This window comes from Phyllostomus discolor, chromosome 4 (assembly GCF_004126475.2).
Source record: "Phyllostomus discolor isolate MPI-MPIP mPhyDis1 chromosome 4, mPhyDis1.pri.v3, whole genome shotgun sequence".
Lineage (NCBI taxonomy): Eukaryota > Metazoa > Chordata > Mammalia > Chiroptera > Phyllostomidae > Phyllostomus > Phyllostomus discolor.
The window spans coordinates 143,307,962-143,328,496 of NC_040906.2; the positions used below are offsets into that span (position 1 = coordinate 143,307,962).

At 36.8% G+C, this 20,535-nt stretch overlaps 1 protein-coding gene across 1 annotated transcript in view; it reads right to left on the reverse strand.

The window, feature by feature from the left end:
- Positions 1-17,410: 17,410 nt before the first annotated feature.
- Positions 17,411-20,535, reverse strand: part of LCA5 (lebercilin LCA5) — a 33,181-nt gene continuing 30,056 nt past the window's right edge. The window contains exon 8 of the mRNA XM_028511041.2: positions 17,411-20,206. Coding sequence (XP_028366842.1) covers positions 19,356-20,206 — 851 coding nt within the window. The 3' untranslated portion in view covers positions 17,411-19,355. The remainder of the gene's footprint in view (positions 20,207-20,535) is intronic.

Here is a 20,535-nt window from a genome sequence, read left to right on the forward strand (position 1 = left end):
CGGAATGCCATATGATCTATCCAATTCTCTTGGTGCTTGTTGTTCCAATAGGATTCCTCTTTCCTGGAATCTATAATTAGAAGATTAGAATCTTCTAATATATATATATGTATATATATGTATATATACATATATATATGTATATATATGTATATATACATATATATATATATACATACACATTTAAGATTTTATTTATTTTTAGACAGAGAGGAAGGGAGGGAGAAAGAGAGGGAAAGAAATATCAATGTGAGAGAGAAACATCAATGTGTGGTTGCTTCTTGCATGCCCCCAGCTGGGCACCTGGCCTGTACCCCAGGCATGTGCCCTGACTGAAAATCAAACTAGCGGCCCATAGGTGGCACCCAATACACTGAGCCACACCAACCAGTGCAGAATCTTCTGATGTATTAACCACAGAAAACTGACAGGTACAGACCATCATTGGTTGTAGCCATAAAAAAGACAGTGTTTTGAATTTTTTTTTTCTAGTCCAGTCAGTGCGTAGTGTAAGGGGGCAAAGGTAAGTCCATACATGACACCTTCACACTGTGACCCAGACCCCTAGGTGTTAGATTTGAATTTGCTAAACCCTACAGAGAGCCATTTCTGTAGGCCCCTCCCACCACCACCTACCAGTGTTGCCTTAGAGCCCTGGTTCTCAAACTTGAGTTGCATCAGTACCTAGAGGGCTTTTTAAAATAGGTCTCACCCCAGGAAGTTCTGATTCCAGAGGTCTACAGGGAAGCCTGCAAATTGGCAGTTGTAACATTTCTAATAATTTCTCAGGCGACACTGCTGTGACTCTGGGGGTGGGTGGGGCACACTTTGACAACCACTGCCTAAAACATAAAACAGATTTGTCTATTTAAATGAGGCTGAGTCTATTCTTCAAGAGGAAATCTGACATTATTGTCCAGGGAAATGCCATTATTCTCTACCTAGGACCAAGGAGTATACAGTTATTATAAAACTAGACTTCAGAGGTATGGGTCCATTGATTTTGGCCCCTCTGTGATAATGTTCAGGGTGATAACATTGATTTTCCAGCCTATGTTGTTTGGCTCTATTGATTGTATTTCTCTACTGAAAAATATTTTAGTAAAGAACTTACAGATCTATGCTGATTATTTGAAGGAGCGCCCCTATAAATGCCTAGGACAGTAAATATCACAGATATCACTGATATTGGGAGCAAATAATGAAGCTAAATTTAAGACTCAGGGGAAGTTCTTATAGAAGAAAGAAGACTTTAATAAACTTTTGTTTCTAGGTATATCCCAACTTTTTCAGTATCCATGGTTGCCTACCTATATAGGAAAAACCAGGTTCTTTTTATCAGGGTACAAAAAAACCCTGAAGTCTATGATGTCCTGTTTCAGCATTTCCTGTTAAGTGTGCCTAACGAGGATCGACGGTGACTGGTTCAGGAGTTGTGAAATTTGATATTCGGGTCAGTTAGAGAGAGAAGAAAGGCAGCCGCCTCCGGCCATGCTATTCAGGACACTGCCTAGCTCTGCTGGCAGGCAGGCTTCCTCCTGAATTCTAATGCCCTGCCTTCAGACCACGGAATGAGCTCCTGATTTCTATCTGTTACTCCTCCATGGAAACGGCTGGCGAAGCAAAACTATGTGTACAGACTGCTTCTCCCACAGGCTGCTTGTTCACAGAAGCAGCAAAGTGCCTTCTATGGAAGACTGCACCTCAGCATGGCCCTGTAAAGACAAAAGGCTTTTCAAAGATGGCAGATTATGGGGTAAAATAACACGCTTAGTTTTTAAAATTCTATATTGACCAGCTTCTGCTTAAAAACTTTGGGATATCAATATAGAAATAAAAGAAAATGCTAAGTTGGTAATGCTCTCTATTATAGAAATGAAAGAAAATGCTAAGTTGGTAATGGTTCACTATTTTCCTTATTCTTTTTTTCTCAAGAATACATCCTTGTTTAATCCTCATGATGACCTTATAAGATATAATGAGCCTTATTTCACATTTGAGGAAACTTAAGTTAAATTATTTGAAAGCTGTATTAAGTAGCAAACTCCAACACAACTCCCAACAAAAAAGCCAGTGTCCTTTCTACCCTACACTGGCTACCCATTTCTATTTTTTGTTTTGTTCTGGATTAAAATAGACTCTGTACATTTATATGGATATATATTTTACAAATGTAGCATTTAATATGGAAAAATATGTATCTGGTCTCTAAGCCTTTTCTGTGAAGTCTAAAGTTAAATGTCTTGCATATTCATCTTACCTACTGCTGAAATTGCTCACACGTTATTAACAAAATGAACTTCATAGTACAACCCTATGGTATAATCGTATCTTATGACAGAAATGACTTGTTTTTGGAATAAGGTATGTTGAGTATACATTAGGTAATGGAAATGGAATAGGTAATAGGTAAGGTAATGGAAATAATGTTTATTCCATTAAGAGCCATTCAATGTTTTTCCACAGAGCCACAAATTTAAAATATTTTAATTGAAAAATACAGTAAATGTGTCTTTTTTACTTTTTTTAAACTTTTATTTTAATCATTGTTCAAGTACAGTTTCTGTCCTTTACTCCCATCCCAACCCACCCACCCAGCCCTCCCCTCCTCCCTCCCATTTCCACCTGCCCCTAGTTTTATCCATGTGTCCTTTATACTTGTTTCTGTAAACCCTCCCCCTTTTTCCCCTGACATTCCTCTGAAATTCCCTCCCCTCTCCCCTGTGGTCACTGTCAGCCTGTTCTCTATTTCAGTGTCTTAGGTTATATTTTGCTTGTTTGTTTGTTTTGTTGTTTAAGTTCCTATTAAAAGTGAGATCATATGGTATTTGTCTTTCACTGCCTGGCTTATTTCACTTAGCATAATGCTCTCCAGTTCCATTCACGCTGTTGCAAAGAAGGGAGCTCCTTCTTTCTTTCTGCTGCATAGAATTCCATTGTGTAAATGTACCATAGTTTTTTGATCCATTCATTTACTGATGGGCATCTAGATTGCTTCCAGCACTTAGCTATTGTAAATTTTGCTGCTATGAACATTGGGGTGCAGAGGTTATTTTGGATTGGTGTTTCAGGGTTCTTAGGATACAATCCCAGCAATGAAATTGCTGGGTCAAAAGGCAGATCCATTTTTAGTTTTTTGAGAAAATTCCATACTGTTTTCCGTAGTGGTTGTACCAGTCTGCAATCCCACCAACAGTGCACTAGGGTTCCCTTTTCTCCACAACCTCTCCAACACTTGTTGTTTGTTGCTTTGTTTATGATGGCCATTCTGACTGGTGTGGAGTGGTATCTCATTGTGGTTATAATTTGCATCTCTCTGATAGCTAGCGATACTGAGCATTTTTTGTGTGTCTCTGGATCCTCTGTATGTCCTTCTTGGAGAAGTGTCTGTTCAAGTCCTTTGCTCATTTTTTTTAATTGGGTTGCTTGTCTTCTTAAAGTGGAGCCGTGTAAGTTCATTATATATTTTGGAGATTAAACCCTTGTCTGAGGTATCATTGGCAAATTATGTTTTCCCATACAGTTGGTTCTCTTTTTATTTTAATATTGTTTTCTTTAGCTATGCAGAAGCTTTTTATTTTGATGAGATCCCATTTGTTTACTCTTTCCTTTATGTCCCTTGCTCTAGGGGACATATCAGTAAAAATGTTGCTACATGGAATATCTGAGTATGTTCTTCTCCAGGACTTTAATGGTGTTATGGTTTATATTTAAATCTTTTATTCACCTTGAAGTTATTTTTGTGTATGGTGTAAGTTGGTGCTCGAGTTTCATTTTTTTGCACATAGCTGTCCAGTTCTCCCAACACCATTTGTTGAAGAGGCTATTTTTACTTCATTTTATGTTGCTGCCTCCTTTGTCAAATATTAATTGGCCATAGAGACTTGGGTTTATTTCTGGGCTCTCTGTTCTGTTCCATTGGTCTATGTGCCTGTGTTTATGCCAGTACCAGGCTGTTTTGATTACAGTGGCCTTGTAGTATAGTTTAGTGTCAGGTATTGTGATCCCTCCTACTTTACTCTTCTTTCTCAAAATTGCAGCAGCTATTCAGGGTCGTTTATAATTCCATATATATTTTTGAAGTGTTTGTTCTATGTCTGTGAAATATGCCATTGGTACTTTAATGGGAATTGCATTGAATGTGTAAATTGCTTTGGGTAGCATGGGCATTTTGATGATATTAATTCTTCCAATCCATGAACACGGTATATGTTTCCATTTGTTTGTGTCTTCCTTGATTTCTTTCCTGAGTGTTATATAGTTTTCTGAATACAGGTCTTTTACCTCTTTGGTTATATTTATCCCTAGGTATTTTCTTTTTCTTTTTGCTCTATTGAATGGTATTTCTTTCTTGACTTCTGCTTCTGCTGTTTCATTGTTTGTGTACAAAAATGCCTTTCATTTCTGGATATTGACTTTGTATCCTGCTGTTTTTCCAAATTCATTTATTAGGTTGAGCAGTTTTTTGGCTGAGTATATGATTTTCTATGTACACTATCATGTCATCTGCAAACAATGACAGTTTTGTTTCCTCCTTTCCAATTTGGATGCCTTTTCTTTCCTTTCCTTGTCTGATCACTGTGGCTAAAACTTCCAATACTATATTGAATAGAAGTGGTGAAAGTGGACAACCTTGTCTTGTTCCTGATTTTAGTGTAAAAGAATTTAGTTTTTGCTCATTGAGTGTGATGTTGGCTGTAGGTCTCTCATATGTGGCCTTTATTATGTTGAGGAATGCTCCCTCTATTCCCACTTTGCTGAGTGTTTGTATCATAAAGGGGTGTTGTACCTTTCAAATGCTTTTCCCTCATCTATTGATATGATCATGTGATTTTTATCTTTGCTTTTGTTTATGTGATGTATTACATTTACTGAAAAAAATATGGTAAATGTGTTTTTTATATGTCCAAAATTTCTCCATCAGCGGAAAATCCTGATGATTCCAGGAAGAAGGGCAGAGAAAAATATGACAATTAAATAAGCTGAAGTGCACATATAAAAACACCAACTGCCATTTCCAGCATTCAACAAATATTACTCCACTTTCTCTTAATTCCCTTTTGAAAACATCAAATACAATAATTTGAAGCACTTGTTGTTCTGTTTTTCACATTATCAACTCATTTACTGTATTCAACCATCATGAGGTAGGTACTACTGTAATGGGGTGCTGAGTGAGGGGTTTCCCCAAATCCCAAAGCCTCCACAGCTGTCACTTGGTGGATGAAGGAAGCAGAGCAAGGCCACTGAGAGTTATTTTGCATATCTGAAGAACTTGGCCAGTATTATAGTAAGGTTAAGTGTCTGTGCCTGCTTAGAGCCAGGGAGATGGGTGTGACTGTAACCTGTGATGTGATGTAGCCAGAGGGGCTTGCTGCACCTCCCAGACAGCAGGAAGGTAGTTAGCTCTACGTCACTGACTGGGGCCACCATGCTTGCCCTGACTAACAATGACAGCTGAGAAAGCCAGAAGAGACCAGACTAGTGGCAGGTATAACCTTTCATAGGAGGAGTCAGAAATGGGATTATGGAGAAAGATCCATGCCAGGATTTAAACCCAGGCAGGGCACCCAGTCTTTCTCTCTCAGTCCTGTGAAAGCTTGGGGCCATGAGAGGCTCTCAGGCACTCTTAACCATGAGGCTTGGGAGCAGAGAAGCCTGTCTTGGCCACAAGGTTTGAAAAGATGAAGAGGGATTCCCTCAAACCCACCATGAGGATTCGGTTTGTGATTAAGGGCAGGAGCCTAGCTAGTTGAGCAGGGACAATTGGAAGAAGCCAAAATACAGACGGGAATCTGCCCAGCTAAACTACAGATTTCTATTTTTTTTCCTGAGAGACAGTACCTCTGACTGGCCTGGTTTGGCAAGGAAGAACAAGACTGTGCATTTGTGGGTGTTTGTTTCTAAAGAGAATGAGATTTAATGACAGAATTCTGCTATCATTCTAAACTTGTAAAATTTTTAAATAAATAGTTCCTTTCCTTTTCATAAGACTCTGGCATGGGCAGGGGTCACAGTTCTCAGCGGCGGGCAACAGAACCCAGTGGTCCTGTTATACTACCATTAGCCCCATCTTATAGCAGGGGAAAGGGGGCACAGAGAGGTTTTGTGACTTATCCAAAACTTCGCATATACATTGTGGGAGAGTTAGGATACAAGGTGTTGCATTATGCAATCATAAACTCCTGTGTTTTCTGGATTTCATTACTGTTTGCTGTGCAGCTGTTAACTCTTACCTCCTCTTGTGTCGCTGGAGGTGTCTTTAGAAAATCTTACAAAGTTTGAGTTTTCTACTCTTCTGTAGATTAGGTTACAAGCTCATCAATTTTACTGCACAGTGAATGCTGGATAAAGTAAGGACAGTTCTGAGTATAGAACTAAGTAAGGTGTAATATAGTACAGACATTTTAGGATTGTTTATTTGGAATTTTAGGTTTTCTTTTTGCTTGTGTGTTGTGCAGAGTTTAGTGCCAATGCATTATATACACATACAATCTATTTTATCTCTTTTAAATTACTTGATTTATTTTATTTTTATTTACTTATTTTTAAATTACAGTTGACATTCATTATTATATTAGTTTCATGTGTACAGAACAGTGGTTAGACATTTGTATAACTTATGAAGTACTTACCCCATATCTGAAATCACACATAGTTATTACAGTATCATTGACTATGTTTCCTATGCTATACTTTACACCCCCGTGACTGTTTTTATAACTGGCAATTTGTATATCTTAATGCCTTTATCTTTTTCACCCAGCTGCCCAAACCCCTTCCATCAGGCAACCATTAGTTTTTTCTCTGTATCTTCCAGTCTCTTTCTGTTTTTCATGTTTATTGGCCATAAGTATGTCCTCTTCAGAGGAGAAACGTCTTCAGATCCTCTGCCCACTTTTTTAATCAAATTGTTTCTTTTTTGGTGTTAAGTTACATGAGTTCCTTATATATTTTGGGTATTAATCCCCATTGGATGTGTCATTGGTGAATATCTTTTCCCATTTTGTAAGTTGTCTTTTCATCTTATTGACAGTTTCTTCACTGAGTGAAAACTTTTAAATTTAATATTATCCCACTTGTTTATTTTTGTATTTGTTTTGCTTTCCTGAGGAGACACAGCCAAAATTATTAAGAACAATGTCACAGAATTTACTACCTATATTTTCTTTCAGAATTTTATGGTTTTGGGCATTATGTTTAAAAAATCCTTAGTTTATTTTTGTATATGATATAATATACAAAAATATACTTAATTATATTTTGTATATGATATGATAAGAAATTGGTCTAGTTTCATTGTTTTGCATGTATCTGTGTACTTTTCCTAACACCATTTATTGAAGACACTATATTTGCCCCATTGTATATTCTTGCCTTCTTTGTCATAGATTAATTGACCATATAGGCATGGGTTTATTTCTGGGCTCTCTATTCTGTTCCATTGATCTATATGTATGTTTTAATGCCAGTACCAGGCTGATTTGTAGTGTACTTTGATATCAGGTAGGATGATAGTTCCAACTTTGTTCTCATTTTTCAGGATCCCTTTGACCATTCAAGGTCTTTTGTGTTCCATAAGTTTTAGAACTATTTGTTCTATTTCTGTGAAAAAAGCCAGATGTTGTGATATAGATTGCTTGAATCTATAGATTGTGTTGGGCAATAATGACATTTTAATGATGTCAGTTCTTCCTATTCATGAGGCTTCTATTTATTTGTATGTTCTTCAGCTTCTTTCTTCAACATCATATACTGTTCCCAGTACAGGTAGTCTAACTTCATGTTTAAATTTATTCCTAGGTATTTTATTTTTTGATGGCAACTATAAATGGGATTATTTAAATTTCTCTTTCTGGTAGTTCTTTATTGGAATAAAAAATGCAACCAATTTCTGAACATTAAATTTGTATCCTGCTACTTTACTGAATTTATTTATTAGTTTTCATAGTTTTTTGGTGGATTTTTTAAAGTTCTCTATAGCTGGCATCATGTAATCTGTAAATAATGACAGTTTTACTTCTTCCTTTCCAATTTGGATGACTTTTATTTCTTTTCCTGTTGGATTGCTGTGGTTAAGATTTCCAACCCTATGTTGAATAAGTATGAAAGTGAACATCTTTGTCTAATTCCTGATATTAAAGAAAAAGCTTTCAGCTTTTCATTGTTGAGTATAATGTTAGCTGTGGGGTATATCATACATGGTCTTAATTATTTTGAGATATGTTCCCTCTATTACACATTGCTGAGATTTTTTTATCATAAAACACTCTTTTGGCATTTTGTCAAATATTTTTTTCTGAAACTATTGGTATGATCATATGACCTTTATCCTTCATTTTCTTTATGTGGTATATCATGTTAATTGATTTGCAGATATTGAACTAATCTGAAATCCAAGAATAAATCCCACTTGACCAGGGTATAAAATCTTATAAATGTGTTGCTGAATTTGGTTTGCTAATATTTTATTGAGAATATTTTCATCTATGTTTACCAGAAATACTGGCATATAATTTTCTTTTTTTCTAGTGTCTTTGTCTGGTTGGGTATCAGGGTAATGCTAGCCTTATAAAATGCACTTAGGAGCCTTTTCTCCTCATCATTTTTTAAATAGTTTGAGAAGCGTAAGTATTAATTCTTCTTTTAATGTTTGATAAAAGTCACCTATAAAGGCAACTATTCCAGGGCTTTTGTTTTTTCGGAACATGTCGATTACTGATTTGATTTTGCTAGAAGTTACCAACCAGTCTATCCAGATGATCTGTCTCTTTCTGATTTAGCCTGGGAAGATTATGTGTCTTTTTTTCTGGAAATTGAAGATATGTATATTTTTTATTTAATAATTTTTATTGTATTTTTATTACCATTTAGTCTCATTATACCTCCTCCCCATCTCCACACTGTTGTGCATGTCCATGAGTCCTTTTTTGTTTTTGCTCATTGCCTCCACACCTTCTTCTGCCTCCCCCACCTTTAGCTGTCATCCTCCTATCTATGAGTCTGTCTCTATTTTGCGTGTTAGTTCAGTTTGTTCATTAGATTCCACATATGAGTGAAATCATATTGTATTTCTCTTTATCTGCCTGGCTTCTTTCACTTCACATAATTATCTCTGGGTCCACCCATGCTGTCACAAAGGGTAAAATTTCTTCTTTGATACAGCTGAGTAGTATTGTATTGTGTAAATGTCCCATAGTTGTTTTATCCACTTTGTCTACTTAGCTACTGATAGATATCTAGACTACTTCCATATCTTGGGGATTGTAAATAATGCTGCAGTGAATATAGTAATGCTTATGTTCTTTTGAATTAGTGTTTTGGGTTGCTTCAGATATATTCCCAGAAGTGGGATCACTGGGTCAAAAGGCAGATCCATTTTTAATTTTTTGAGGTATCTCCATACTGCTTTCTACAGTGGCTGCACCAGTCTGCACACCCACCAACACTGCAGAAAGGTTCCCCTTTCTCCACATTCTCTTTAGCACTTGTTGTTTGTTGATTTATTGATGACAGTAATTCTGACAGGTGTGAGATGATATCTCTTTGTGGTTTTTATTTGCATTTCTCGGATGATTACTGACATTGAGCATCTTTTCATATGTCTATTGGCCATCTGTGTGTCTTCTTTGAAGAAGTGTCTCTTCAGATCCTTTGCCTATTTGTTAATTGAGTTGTTTGGTTTTTTTGGTGTTGAGTTTTGTAAGTTCTTTATAAATGTTAGATATTAATGGCTGATCAGATGTATTAGTGAATATGTTCTCCCATTCTGTGGGTTATCTTCTTATTTTGTTGATGTTTTCCTTTGCTGTGGAAAACCTTTTAGTTTCATATAGTCCCATATGCTTATTTTTTCTTTTGTTTCCCTTGCCTAGGGAGATATATCTGATAAAATATTGCTGCAAGCTATGTCCAAGATTTTGCTGCCTATGTTTTTTCTAGGGTTTTTATGGTTTTGAGTCTAACATTTAAGTATTTAATCCATTTTGAATTTATTCTTGTGTGTGGTGTAAGAAGGTGGTCTAGTTTCAGTTTTCTACACATACCTGTCCAATTTTCCCAACACCATTTATTGAACAAACTATCTTTAGTCCATTGTATGTATTTGGCTCCTCTGTGACTATAGAGGTATGGGTTTATTTCTAGGCTCTCTATTCTGTTCCATTGGTGTATGTGTCTGTTTTTATACCAGTACCAGGCTGTTTTGATTACTGAGGTCTTTAGTGTAATTTGATATTAGGTAGAATGATTCCTCCAACTTTGTTTTTTCTCAGGATCACTGTTGCTATGCAGGGCCTTTTGTGGATCCATATAAATATTTGAAATATTTGTTCTAGTTCTGTGAAATATGTTATTGGAATCTTGATAGGAATTGCTTGAATCTATAGATTGCTTTGGTTAGTATGGACATTTTAATGGTGTTAATTCTTCCTATCCATGAACACAGTATGTGCCTCCACTTATTTCTATCTTCTTCAGTTTATTTCTCCAGTGTCTTATAATTTTCCAAGTACAGGTCTTTTACGTCCTTGGTTAGGTTTATTCCTAGCTGTTGTATTCTTTTTGACGCAATCGTGAATGGGATTGTTTTCTTAAAATTCCTTTCTGTTAGTTCATTACTGACATGTAAAAACGCCACTGATTTGTGGATATTCATTTTGTCCTACTAAATGAATTCAGTGCTACTTTACTGAATTCATTTATCAGTTCTGGTAGTTTCTTGGTGGAATCTTTGGGGTTCTCTATGTACAGTATCATGTCATGTGCAAATAAATTCAATTTTACTTCTTCCTGTACAATTTGGAGGCCTTTTATTTCTTCTTTTTGGCCGATTGCTGTGGCTAGGACTTCCAGTACTATGTTGAATTAGACAGGTGAAAGTGGATATCCCTGTCTTGTTCCTGATCTTAAGGGGCACACTTGTAGTTTTGCCCATTGAGTATGATGCTGGCAGTGGGTTTGTCATATATAGCCTTTATTATGTTGATGTATGTTCCCTCTATTCCCACTTTGCTGAGAGTTTTTATAGTAAATGGACTAGATTTTATCAAAATCTGTTTCTGCATCTATTCATAAAATCATGTGGTTTTTATCCTTTATTTTGTTTATGTGGTGAATCATGTTGATTAATTTGTGAATGTTGTACCAACCTTGCATTACCAGAATAAATCCTACTTAATCGTGGTGTATGATCTTTTTGATGTATTGCTGTATTTAATTTGCTAATATTTTGTCATTTTAGCATCTGTGTTCATCAGTGATATTGGTCTATAATTTTCTTTCCTTATAGTGTTTTTATCTGATTTTGGAATTAAGATAATGCTGATGGTGCAAATGAGTTTGGGAGCCTTCCCTCCTCTTGAGTTTTATGTAATAGTTTGAGAAAGAGGGGTGTTAGTTCTTCTTGAAATGTTTGGTAGAATTTAAGTGTGAAGACATCTGGTCCAGGGCTTTTGTTTGTTGAGAGTTTTCTGATTACTGCTTCAATTTCATTAGGTGTAATCTGTTTATTCAGATTCTCTGATTCTTCCTGATTTATTTTTTGAAGACTGAATGTTTCTAGGAATTTATCCATTTCATCCAGGTTATTTAGTTTATTGGCATATAATTGTTCATAATATGTTCTTATATTCCTTTGTATTTCTTTGGTGCCAGTTGTTATTTCTCTTCTTTCATTTCTGATTTTATTTATTCGGATCCTTTCTCTTTTTTTTTTCTTGAAGAATCTGGATAAAGGTTTATCAATATTGTTTATCTTTTCAAAGAATCAGCTCTTGGATTCATTGATCTTTCATATAATGTGTTAGGCACTATTTCATTGATTTCTACTCTGATCTTTATTATTTCCCAACTTCTGCTCACTTTGGGCTTTATTGTTTTTTTTTTTCAAGTTCTTTTAAGTGTGAGATTAGATTGTTTATTTGAGCTTTTCCTTGGTTTCTTGAGATAGGCCTGTAATGCTATGAATTTCCTTCTTAGGATTGCTTTCTCAGTGTCCCACAGATTGTGGATTGTTATGTCCTCATTTTCATTTGTTTCAAGGTATCTTTTGATTTCTTCCTTGATCTCATTGTTGACCCAGTCATTGTTTAATTACATGTTATTTAGCTTCCATTTCTTTGCATGTTTTTCAGTGCTCTTCTTGTCATTGATTTCTAGTTTCATAGCCTTGTGGTGAGAAGAGACTTGATATGATTTCAATCTTCTTAAATTTATTGAGACTTGTTTTGTGTCCTAGCATGTGGTCTATCCTAGCAAACATTTTGTGTGCACTTGAAAAGTATGTATATTCTGCTGCTTCAAAGTGAAATACTCTGAAGATATCAATTAAGTCCATTTGATGCAGTGTATCATTTAAGGCCACTGTGTCCTTGTTTTTCTGCCTGAAAAATCTATCCATTGAAGTCAATGGCATGTTAAAATCCCCAATTAAGACTGTATTTCTGTTGATCTCTCCTTTTATGTCCATCAAGATTTGTTTTACATATTTAGGTTCTTCTACATTGAGAACGTAAATGTTCTCCTTATCTTTAGCCTTATCATTATATCCTCATGTTTGATTGTTCCCTTTGTCATTATGTAGTGTCCTTCTTTGTCTTTTACTATGCCTTGATTTTAAAATCTATTTTGTCAGATATAATTATTGATACCCCAGCTTTTTTTCCTTTTCCATTTGCATGAAATATCTTTTTCCATCCTTGTCCTTTTAGTCTGTGTGTATCTTTTGATCTGAGCTGGGTCTCTTGGAGGCAGCATATATATGGGTCTTATTTTCTTATCCATTCAGCTGCCCTATGTCTTTTGGTTGGAACATTTAAGACATTTACTTTTAAGGTGATTATCAATAATACATATGTAGTGCCATTTTATTGTTAAGCTGTTTTCCTCTGTATTTTTTTCCTTTCTGTTTTTCTTCTTCTTAAAGCAATCCCTTTAACATTTGTTGCAGTACTGATTTGGTGTTAACAAACCCCTTAAGCTTTTTCTTATCTGGGAAACTCCTTATTTCTCCTTTGATATTAAATAGTAGCCTTGCTGGGTAAAGTAGCCTTGGTCATAGGCCCTTGCTTTTCATACCTTGAATATTTATGCCATTCCCCTCTGGCCTGACATGTTTCTGATGAGTAATCAGATGATAATCTAATTGATTCTTCCTTGTAGGTCACTACTGGCTTTTCTCTTTCTGCTGTTGGGGTTTTCTCCTTATCTTTAGCCTTATCATTTTAATTATGATGTGCCTTGGTGTAGGCTTCCTTGGGTCCAACTTGTTTGGGACTCTCTGAGCTTCCTGGACTAGGGCAATTTTTTCTTTCACCAGGTTAGGGAAGTTTTCAGTCATTATTTCTTCAAATAGGTTCTTGATTCTTAATCACTTTCTTCTCTCCTTCTGGTATTCCCATGATGCAGATGTGGTTACATTTCATGTTGTCCAAAATGTTTCTTAAGCCCTCCTCATTCTTAAAAATTATTTCTTCGTTTTGTTGTTCTGCTTGATTGTTTCTTTCTACCTTGTCTTCCAAAATAATGATTCGATCCTCTACTTCATCTAACCTACTCTTTCTTTATTCTTTCTAGTGTTTTTTTTCAGATACTGCATTCTTTATTTCTGACTAATCTTTTTTTTATGACTTCTATGTGTATTTTCATGCTGTTGAGTATCCTTATAATCATTACTCTAAACTCTCTATCTGATAAATTGCTTACCTCCATTTTATCTAGTTCTTCCGGATAATTCTCTAGGTCTTTCATTTGGGGTCTGTTTCTTTGTTTTCCTATTTTGGCTGCTTCTTTGCATTTTTTGCCTTGGATGTTAAACTAATCAGTTATCAAACTAATCTTCTGTTAATCTAATCAATCTGTAATCAATAGTCAGGCTTACTCACCACAGAGAAGGAAGGGCAGTTTCAGGCAGGGCTATTGCTTGCCCTTAAGTTGATGTCATTGATAGAGGAATGCCTGAAAGAGATGGCTCATGCAGTAGGGGCAATAATTCAGCAAATGGATCCTGGAGGCTGTTCCCTCAGTTCTCTCCCCAGAACCACCAACCCCAAACTGTCCTTTAGAGTCTCTAGTCCACTCTGCCCTCCCTTTTCCAACACTCAGGGTAAGTGGCTTGCAAAAAAAAAAATTGTGATTTGGCCCTTTAAGAGGCTGTCTGAGTCCCCAGCCATCTCTCCCTGGCAGACAGAAACCCTGATGCTTTTCACAGCTGGATGTTATCTGGGTTCCTTTCCAGCTCTGGTGCTATAGGTTCCGGAGCCCAGCCTGGGGTTTAGACCCCACCCTTCTCAATGCCCCCCAGCCACTGAAGTATCCTTCTGGCACTGCACTTGCCACCTGTGGGAGCCCAGACAGCTCTCTTTGGCTTCCTCCTCACTCTCTACCAGTCACATTGTGGTGAAGTGTTTTCTTGTTTGCCCGTAGTTATAAGGCTTCTCTCCAGCTACTGTTCAGTTGGTTATTCAAGATGATTTCTGTACAACTTAGTTGTAATTCCAGACTGGTCCTGGGAAGAGGTTAGTGTAGCTTCCACTTACTCCCCCACCATCTGGGATCTTGAGTAAAATTCTATCTTTTCGCTATTCAATTGGGTGTTTTCTTCTAAATTTTCTTTCACTCATTCAAGCTCTGCTTCTCTACTCTGCTGTTGATTCCCTCTAATATGTTCTTATATTTTTCAATTCTGACTGGTTCTTTTCTACAGTCTCTAGCTCTCTGTTGAAGTTCTGAGTTGTTTTTTTCCCCCTAAGTTCATTAAAAACATTCTTATAACCAGTGCTTTGAACTCTGTGTCTGGTAGACTGCTGTCTCCATTTCCTTTGCTCTTTTCCTTGAGTTTTGTCCTGTTCTTTTATTTGGAATGTTTGTCTCCTTATTTTGGCTGCCTCCATGTATTTGTTTCTAAGTATTAGGTAGAAAGGCTACATCACCCAGTCTAAGGCTCAGCGGTACAGTCTCCTTGCTCACTTGAGGTAGGTGCTCCAGGAGTATCCATCAGGTGGACTGTGTTGTGTTTTCCTGCTCTGGTTGAGCCTTGACTACTGTTGGCACATTAGTGGGTGGGACTAACCCTCAGGCTGACTGGCTGTGACTATAATAGACAAGCTGTTGTGTGAGGACTTACTCCACAGAGCAGGATTTACTTTAGTGGGGCTATGGTGCTAGTGGAGTCTGCCCTTTGAATGTTTCATTTGTGGAGTTGTGATCTGAATCCATCCACTGGGTATGTTGGTTCTGGAACCTCTTGTGCTCTGGTGCAGGACAAGGTCTGCTGCCATTTGTGTCTGGCTGGGGAATGCCTTTGTAGTAGAAGCTACAAAGTTATCTGTGGTTGGTTGCCACTTGCACTGGGCTTGGAGGCACTTGCAAGGGGCATGTTGTGAACTGAAGCCAGGGGCCACTCATGCCATGCATAAGACCTTTGGTGGGTACCACAATGTGAGCTAAGGCCAGCTGCCTCATATGCTGAGTTGGTGGCTGCTTAGTTGAAGCTACTTACCAGAGCAACACTTGCTGCAGATAATGCTGGGTTTAGGGTCACTTGATGGGAGTTATAATGCAGGGGTTGCTCCTTGTGCTAGTGTTGGGGCTGTTTAGCAAAAGGTACAGAGCACACCATAGTCAGCTATTCTTTTTTCAGGTATATGAACCTTTGATTTTAGCAAAGTCTACAGTGTGATCTAAGGTAAGGCTACTTGTGTGGAAAAATCGGTGAAAGAGATTTGTCAGGGCATGTGAGTTGGGCTGGGTCTCAAGGAATCACTAGAGTGGGGTGGTTAGCCAGATTAATGGAGAGTTTATAGTTTGCACACACCTGTATCTGCTAATTGGGTGCAGGAAGGCCTCAGGAAAAAAACAATGGCACCTGCCAGAGCCTCTGTCCCTCAAATGAGGTGCCTTGATCCCTGCCTGCCCTTTCAACCTTGAAGCCAGTCAATTCAGTTCCTCCCTCTATGTCCCTGGCACTATTCAAGGTGGCACCGCCACACTGGAGCCCAGGGTGAATAAGGCTGTAAATCTGTATGCAAGTCCTCAAGAGAAATGCCTGGGATTCCAGCAGCCCTTCATCTCACTTGAATGCGATCCCCACAGGTTTTCACAGTCAGTTGTTATGGGAATTCTTACTGGCACTGGTACCCTGAGCATCGGAGGTGGAGGAATGGGAATGCTTGCTCCACAGGGCATACCCCTGCAGCCGAGGTATCCCTCTTGTTTCTTAATCACAACATGGGTGCGGAACCTGTGTTCTGTATAACAGGCATTCTGTGTCTCTGTCCCTCCTACTAGTCTCCTTGTGGCTTCTTTATAACCTTAGTTATAGGACTTCAGTTCAGCTAGCCTTCAGGTGTTTTTCAGTAATGGTTGTATAATTTAGTGCTAATTTTGATGTGGTCATGGGAAGAGGCAAGCACAGCATTTACCTACTCTGCCATCTTGACCAGAAGACAGCCTATGCCCTATTTTTTTAAATTATGTCCTGAAAGAAACTTGTAATTAGCTATTATTAAACCAGACACCCATCCAAATATTAACCTAAGTTTTTCACTTACTCTTCAAAACCACCTTAAGTAGTGTTTTAAAAGATCAATAGCAGCTGAGGAACCCAAAGGCACTCAGGGAAGGTGGGTGGGTGGGCAGGGATGGCTCACTTGTGTCCTGCATCCACTCTGTGAGGGTAGGAGCCAGACGTGTCTTACTCTCTTGGCACCTAATACAGTGCAGTACACCCAGGAAGCCCTCATAACTAATGAATACATGCTCTTTACTCAAAGGAGAGCACTTTCAAATGACATAATAGGGGACTTTCCTGTGAAAGAGGCATTTATTGTATGAAAGGAAAAAGCTTTAAAGGCAGATCCTTTTAATATATGGTACCTTTTTAATGTTAAAAAGTCCATATTGTTTCCCTAATACAGATTTCCCATCCCCTTTTCATCAGACAAATAGTCAGCTAATACCTGGCAAGGGACACCAGAAGTTCAGTGTGTCTGAATATGAGGTCCATCTCCTGTGTTGTGTTTTTGATCCAAAGGAGGGACAAAAACACAGCAAGTCAGCCATAAAATAGGTTTATTTTATGAATCAATTTAATACTTCTCACCCCCACCTTTTTTAATATTTATTTTATGAATCTATTTAATTATCTTCATCTCTACCTTTTTTAAATATTATGAGCAATATATGCCATTATGGTAGCTATTAAGGGTGAAAGGATTAATTAAAACTATAATTATCTGATAAGACTAGCACACTGTCTAATGAGATTTAGGGCAAATTCATCTACTTCAGCTAAAAACACTGGACAGAATAAGAATAGGTGAATAATGAAATAAAAATTAACCATGCAGGTAATTTTCCCACCATGTTTTTCCCAGGTGACCTAAGGTATCATTCAAACAAAGAGTCATAGTATGTTCTTAACTTTTATTAAGAGTTCTGGGTACAAACAACAAATTTAACTTATTTAGAAAAAAATGTACTCTCTAAGGTTTGTTCATAAAAAAACCCTGTTCTGTACATTTTAATCTCCAATTTTAATGCTTCATACCACAATGCTTCTAAGTATATAACTTAATTTTAGGTTTAAATTTAGTAATTGTTAGAAATTCTGTATCCAGTTAAAGAGCCTAGAAAATATCGGGTAACGAAAGACAAAAGAGTAATCAAAATGACCTAAATATACAACTTTACTAAAAGGCTTTTTGAAAAGCCTGTAAGACAAAACAACCTAAGTATTTGAATACTTTTGGCAGAAAAATAAGCAGCTATGAACAAAATTAACATTACATAATATTTTATTGGTAACTGCATTACAATATTGTGTTTTACATATATTAGGATTATTTGCAACATACTAAATACTTATTTATGTTAGACATAAAAATCTACTTATTAAAACATTTTAAAAATATAGTTAAGCACTTTTGGGAGATTCAAATCCCAATAAATGATAGGGATACAATTGAAAAGATGGCTGGTACATCTTTTAATTAGAGACCTAACCAGGTAAAGTCTTGTCAAATAGTTATGAAATTATATTCAATAATAAGCATTCATAAGAATTCAAGATAAACAGGAACACTTGTACCCTCATCAGTATGTATGCTTGGCATTGGAAATCATACCCTGAGTGACTACATAGTAAATTCTTAAAAAAAAAAAAACATAACATCTCACTTTAGAGTAAGTGCCAATATACGTTTTTAAATTCTTCCCCTGATGCACTATTTCCACCACTCTTCATTTAAACATTAGCAGAAAACTTTACGTGGTTGGTAATGTGTTACCACTTCTTAAAGACCAATCATACTTAGCATAATACAAGATCATAAAGTCTTTGCAGATGAAGTGAGCAAAGGACTAATGCAAATGCATTTCAACAGAAAAACATCCACCCTAGACTGCAAGGCAGAATTCCCATTTCTAAAACACTTTAAGCAAGTTTGCTTTCAAAATAGTTCTATAAATAGAGTAGTATTACACTATCATTTTCTCTTTGGTTTGACAATAAGCTCAAATCTTAATAGTATATATTAAAATTTCCAAGTTATGTTACTTTGGAAACATAATTGAGTTGAAAATATTTCTATATTGGAATAAAATTCCTTCTATTTCATGTATTTGGTATGAAAACTCAGATACAAATAGTGCAGGAGAACAAAGAGAGGAATTACTGACTAGGTACTGGGGGCCATGTCAGAACTGTTTGTGCAAACATCTTCCAAATTCAACCTAATATGCTCTCTCTGATTCAGTTGTGACTGAATGAGACTTGTGAGTGAGAAATGAGTAGCCCTTATCTGGGCTTTCTTCCAAAGAAATGAGAAGCCCCAAGGTCATGGCTGCCTTCACTTAAAAGTAGCTCAGCCTGGCCATGTAAGAAAGGGACCTCCACCCCTGTCAACTAAGGACGTGGCTCTGAAATAGCACCCATTCTCCACTGCCCGGGAGTTAAGCTTCCCAACAGAGTCTCTCGCCCTTAATTTACACTCAGTTGATCAACAAGAAGACTAGGTTTGGCCATATGCTCACTGAGTTAAATACAAATAAATAAATAGGGATTAAAAATAGAAAATGAATGTGAACTCCAATGGAGTAAAACTTCCTATAGAGCTAATTTAAGAGGTAACACCTATTTGTAAATAAGTAAAAACTAAGTAAAATATTTGTCTATTTTAGGTTTCATTCAAAAGAGCCTCCTTCACTCTTGGTGAACTAGCTACGTGAAGTCATATGATTAACTTATTTTTATTTGCACTGTATTTATCTATTAAAATAATTTCTTAAATTTTATAATATATACTGTATTAAAATATTTAAATATTTACAATTTGAAAAATGTATTCTATAGTCAGTCATCTCAGTGCTATGTCTTCAATTTCATCTTCTACAGAACCAACTGCTTTTACTGCTGGTTTATTGTTTGCATTTCTTAATCTGTGCCTGCTTGGATTAAAACTTCTTCCTTCGGTGAGGAAAAAGTCATCTTCATCATGCTCTCTGCTGCTTCTGTCTCCAGGGAAAAAATTTAAAGGGTCAAAGTCTCCTCTGCTAGCAGCCGGAGAATTCCGGCCACTGCTTTTAGAGGAAATGGTGCTGCTGCCACTGGCACCAAAGAGCTGTTCCATCAGATTAGCTTTTCTCTCTTTTCTTGTAGTTAAATCTACACTGTCTTTACTAAGTTTCTCTACACTGTTTCTTTGGAAATCCAAAAGGCCATTTTTTTGGCTAAATGGATCTGACTTCCCTGATGTTTTTGCAAATGAAGGCACGTAGCTGCCAAATGCAAGCTCATTTGGAGAGACTGGGCTTCTGATGTTTCCTGGATTCCAACCATCTCCTTTTGAAGTTAAAAGGCTGATGTCTTGAAAGTGATGGCCACTGAATACTCTCTCTGAGTATTCAGAGAACATGTGTGTTTTGGGGCTTTTCTCTGGGGAGTACATTTCAGATTCCAAATCAGGTAGCAATGGCAGAGGATGACCTTTTAGATTCTGAGAATCTTGGAGTTCTCTGTTGATGTCATTCAGTTTGGCAAGTAGAAGGTCTTTCTTCAGTCTTTCTTTTTCCTCTTCTAATTTATCTGGATTTTGAATTTGGTACATTTTCATTTGGTGTCTTCCAGTTTCCAATGCCGGCTTGGCTTCTTTCTCTAGCACAGATGTCTTTTCTTTTTGCTTTTTAGCAAGTGCTTCTCTTTCCCATTCTGTATAAAATGAAATTTTATAGCAATCAATATTTTTAAACAGGAAACCTCAACCCTCATCTTTTACAAAGCAAGTTTTTATTTAGTTTGGGTGTTAACACTACAGTGAAAATGGACACCATAAATTTCATATCTATACTTGATATTCTGGGATTCAAAAAGAATATACTTAATGTGTACTGTATTTAAGATTCGTATTCCCATTGAAAGAAAAATTTTGTTCTCCAATTAAAGAGTGCGGAAGAAGGTCCTCTGCCTAGTTTTTATACCTGATGTAGTGCTGCACACTGAATGGAGGCTAGTGGCATGGATGGAGAAAATACTTCTAT